Source organism: Nansenia antarctica (genome assembly GCF_963989245.1).
Source record: "Nansenia antarctica genome assembly, chromosome: 3".
Lineage (NCBI taxonomy): Eukaryota > Metazoa > Chordata > Actinopteri > Argentiniformes > Microstomatidae > Nansenia > Nansenia antarctica.
In genome coordinates, this window is record NC_137688.1 from 12902855 (window position 1) to 12907854 (window position 5000).

The following is a 5000-nucleotide window of genomic DNA, read 5'->3' on the forward strand; positions in this document are numbered from 1 at the left end:
AAGTGCTGAGAGGGCAGTTTGCCTAGGAATCTCTCTTTCTCTCTCTCTCTCCTCTCTCCACTCTCTCTCTCTCTCTCTCTTTCTCCTGTTTCATATTGACTAGCTGGGGTGTTACTGGTGCCGTGCCAAGGTGCTTTCTTTTTGGCCAGGGTGCCAAGCTGCGTGCCAGCTGACCGAGGGCTGTGATCATGCCAGGTCAATCTTAGTGTTTTGTGGACTCTCCTCTCTGTTTCATTCAACCATTTTTTGTTTCTATTTTCCCTATTCATGAGGAGCCCTGTGGTGCCATGCTACAGAATGTGCATAATGTATTTTCAAGAGTTTCATTTCTGTGCGGTGGCAACATTGTATGAAATTCTCCCTTCTTCTCTCCCTCCCCCCCCCCCCCCCCCCCTAGCCCCCTCGCTCCGCCCACCCTGTGGTGCGCTTCTCCTGTGCCGACTGTGAGCCCATGGTGATTGACAAGCTGCCTTTTGACAAGTATGAGCTGGAGCCCTCGCCACTCACCCAGTACATCCTGGAGAGGAAATCTCCGCACATGTGCTGGCAGGTAGGGTACGCACACACGCAGACACAGACGCACGCACGCACGCACGCACGCACACAGACACAGACACAGACACAGACAGACACAGACACAGACACAGACACAGACACAGACACAGACGCACGCACGCACCCACACAGAGAGAGACATAGACACAGACGCACGCACGCACGCACGCACGCACGCACACACGCACGCACACACACACACACACACAGAGACACACACACACACACACACACACACAGCCGGGCATTGTTGGTGTGTTTCTATTGTCAGAAATGTGGTCTAGCTGGTGGCGTGGCGGTGGTTGTACTCAGCCTTTTTCCTCTTTGTCTCCTTCAGGTGTTTGTGAACAGCAGTGCCAAACACAGCGACCTGGGTCAGCCCTTTGGCTATCTGAAAGCCAGCACCACTCTCACCTGCGTCAACCTCTTTGTCATGCCTTTCAACTATCCAGTTCTTCTCCCACTCCTTGGTAAGTTAAGAGTGTGTGAGGTCTGTGTGTCTTCTTAACAACTTACAACAAGTTGCCACAGCATATCACATGTTCAGTTGTTTGATTCTGTCTCTTCTTTTTGTATTGGAGATATCTCCTAATTGTGAGGGATTGTGTTAAAATTGGATTGAAGCAACATGTAACTATTTATGGGGTTTCTCATGTGTGTCTCTCCTCCTCATCGTCCTCCTTATCCTTCCACTCTTCTCACAGATGACCTGTTTAAAGTGCACAAACTGAAGCCAAACCTAAAGTGGCGGCAGTCCTTTGAAATCTACTTGAAGACCATGCCTCCTTACTTCCTCTTGGTAATGTATTTGGCCTAGTCATTCTGATATAACATTACCTGTTAGTAGTGTTGTTCCGATACCATTTTTTGATCCCGATACCGATACCTGACCGTGCAGTACTTGCCGATACCGAGTACCGATCCGATACCACGGCGTTTGAAAAAACAAAACAAAAAAACATGTTTTTTGAGCCGCATACTCACCTCGATGTAAAATTATTGCTAACACTTAGTCTGGCACTGCTCAAAACCTTTGTAAAACTCGTAAAGTTTTTGTAAAACTTAAGTAAAAAAAAAAAAAAAAAAAAAAAAATTTTATAAAAAACTTACGTTTTTGTAAAGTACTCGCCGATACCGATACCAGCATTTTTGTGCGTATCGGTGGCCATGCCGATACTAGTATCGGTATCAGAACAACACTACCTGTTAGTGTATGCTTTGCTTGACAATATTCACTCACCGGCCACTTCGTTCGGGACACCTTGCTAGTACCGGATTGGACCCTCTCTTTTGCCTTCAGAACTGCCTCAATCCCTCGTGGCCTAGATTCAACAAGGTGCTGGAAACATTCCTCTGAGATTTTGGTCCATATTGACATTGACAACTCCCACACCATTACACCACTACCATTTTCGCCCAGAGAACTGCCGCTCACTGGATATTTTCTCTTTTTCTGACCATTCTCTGTTACCCCTAGAGGTGGTTGTGCGGGAAAATCCCAGTAGATCAGCACTTGAAATATCTCTGCACTCTGAAATATAATAGGGTTATAATAAAATATAAATGTTATAATATAACAGCCCGTCTGGCACCAACAACCATGCCACGTTCAAAGTCACTTAAATCACCTTTATTTCCCATTCTGATGCTTGGTTGGAACTTCAGCAGATCGTCTTGACCATGTCTACATGCATAAATGCATTGAGTCGCTGCCACGTGATTGGCTGATTAGATATTTGCGTTAACGAGCAGTTGAAAAAGTGTACCTAATGAAGTGGCCGGTGAGTGTATAACTGTGACTTCACCATAGATTAGATGCCCTTCTTTATTTCCTCTTCATCTGTTTCCCTACAGCCATTGAAGAAGGCACTGAGGATGATGGGTGCGCCCAACCTTATTTCAGACAACATGGACTGTGGCCTCAGCTACAGTGTTATTTCCTACCTAAAGAAGCTTAGTCAGCAGGTGAGTCTTCCCTTCACTCTGACTCTAGAAGTATCTCGACCTCTCACTGTCAGTGATAGGTGTGGTGACTGTTTCCTCCTTAGTCACCGCGACTGTTGAACTGTAAACTTTAGTTGACTCGTGATACCAACACCGACGACTTCTGTACGTTGCAATCATTTGTTTACTTTATTATAAAAACATGATACACTACAAAGTTTCGCGTGTGGCAACACGAGTCAACTAAAGTTTACAGTTCAACAGTCGCGGTGACTAAGGAGGAAACAGTCACCACATTTAAGTCAAAGACTGTGTGCTCACCAGTTCAATCAGTAACACCTGTAGCCTACCGGTGAGCTCACCTATATACCTGTGCACTCCTATGCCCTCGCCACTCAGTGGTCAACAGTAAACATGACATCCAGCACAGACATAATGGCTGCAACAATAGGTTAGTGTTGAACTGACACGAGTCCTCTAAACGCATCTGAGGACACTTGAAGAACGCCTACAGTTGGTGTGAGTGAATACGTCTGAATAGGTTTCATCTTCATACCTTCTTTTGTCTGTAGGCAAAGATGGAGTCTGACCGACTGATAGTGTCTGTCGGGAAGAAGCCTCCACAGGAGACGGGCATCAAGGTGAAGAACCACTCCAACACCTTGTCCCTGGCCCACCGCCGCGACTTCAAACAGCTACTGCAGGGAATCACGGGGGAGATGCCCCTCCGCCTCGCCGACGTCAACGTCAAGGAGTTCGCCGGCTTTCAGATCGCATTTCTCAATAAGGTACAAGGCCAACAGGGCCGTCGTGGGATGACTGGCGTAGTGCTCACAGGTTGTGGTGACAAGGAAGGGGCTATCAGTGCGTCTCTTACTAAATTCACGGTCTGTCTTCAGGATCTAAAGCCGCAGGCTTATCGGAACGCCTATGACATCCCAAGGCGGAACCTTCTAGATCAGCTGACACGTATGCGATCCAACCTCCTGAGAACAACACAGAAGCTCATCAGAGGGCAAGACGAAGGTATGTTTATTTAGAGAGTGCTATAGAACATTATACAACAGTTAGTTCCGACCAAGTAATTTGATTGGACAAGAGGCATTCTATGAGTGCCAATATATAGTATAACAGCACTGGGACTTTTAACTATATGTATCACTCCGCCACACAGGTGTTCTATTAAATGACCGTTAATACAAAGTAGCTAGCCTGCGGATGTTTGAGCTCGTCCTGCGGCCTCGTACCTACGACCGAATCACAGCCGTGCTGATAGTCAGTATAACAGCACTCCCTCTCGTGTGATATTGCTTAAATATATAAACTGTAATAAATATAACAATTTATATTGCCCCGAAATTGTGGTGTGTCATATTTGAAATTGGAATTGAGATCGGTGTTTCTTGAAATGTCTTCCGTGTGAATGTTGTGGTTTTCAGACTATCTTCATAGTATACCGGTGGCTCAGATGGGGAACTATCAGGAGTACCTAAAGATGATGACGTCTCCTCTGAGGGAGCTCGACCCCGACCAACCTAAACGTCTGCACACGTTTGGAAACCCTTTCAAACAGGACAAGAAGGTACAAACGTGCAGCGAGAAAATAACAGTCTAAGGAATAGCAGATATAGGAATATACCGTACACAGTGACTGTCTCTATAATAAGGGAGTTACCTTTTTTCATATGCAAGTCTCTAATCCTGAAATAATGATGTCTCTTCTTTCTCTCAGGGGATGATGATCGACGAGGCAGATGAATTTGTAACGGGACCCCAAAACAAGAAGAGAGGAGGTACGGGGGATCCCAACTCAGGAGCAGCCATGAAGAGAAGGCGGAGCATGTCCCCTTTGTTGCGCAGGCCGCAGACTCCGCCCATCATCACCAACCACGTGGTGGGGAAGGGGCCAGCGGGTCCTCTGGGCCAACCAGGTCTCATCAAGCCCATACCACTGCACAAAGGTAGGGAGCAGGTCCGGCCGTGACAGGGGACAGTCAGCTGAGAGTGGATCATAGGCATGTACAATGTTATGTTTCCATAGAAAGCATTGTGCTAACGTGATTAGCACACAGCACACCACCAAACCTAGTATGTATACATCAATATATAATGGGGAGTTCTGTGGGAGATGATGCAAGGTAAAGCCAATAGCTAGGCGTCAGGAGCTTCTACCATACTCTGCATTGGGTAAATTAAGGTCACGGTTTGACGTGTCGGTCCACCAGACCTTCCGAGCATAAGAGGAAGTGTCTGGAATACGAAAATATCAACCTGGGCAATGTAGTGAAATGCACTCTTCCGCCCTCTACAGGAGCAGAAGGAAACAGCGTGCTGGTGACCGAGAGTAACGGGGAGGGGGAGCTGGGGGCGGACTCTGGGGACGGCTGGCCGCGAGGGGTGGACGGGGTGGATGGGGTGGATGGGGTGGACAGCGGCATGGATGGTATAGACGGCGTGGATGGGGTGGGAGGGGCCCCGGGCGAGCTGGTCCTGGAGGAGGA

The 5000-nt window shown here is 47.5% G+C and overlaps 1 protein-coding gene across 1 annotated transcript in view; it reads left to right on the forward strand.

Moving 5' to 3' along the window:
• Positions 1–5000, forward strand: part of ints6l (integrator complex subunit 6 like) — a 15621-nt gene that overhangs the window by 8818 nt on the left and 1803 nt on the right. Inside the window, exons 8-16 of the mRNA XM_080526934.1 lie at positions 398–550; positions 893–1025; positions 1260–1354; positions 2410–2520; positions 3072–3287; positions 3399–3525; positions 3939–4081; positions 4232–4460; positions 4811–4942. Coding sequence (XP_080383060.1) covers positions 398–550; positions 893–1025; positions 1260–1354; positions 2410–2520; positions 3072–3287; positions 3399–3525; positions 3939–4081; positions 4232–4460; positions 4811–4942 — 1339 coding nt within the window. The remainder of the gene's footprint in view (positions 1–397; positions 551–892; positions 1026–1259; positions 1355–2409; positions 2521–3071; positions 3288–3398; positions 3526–3938; positions 4082–4231; positions 4461–4810; positions 4943–5000) is intronic.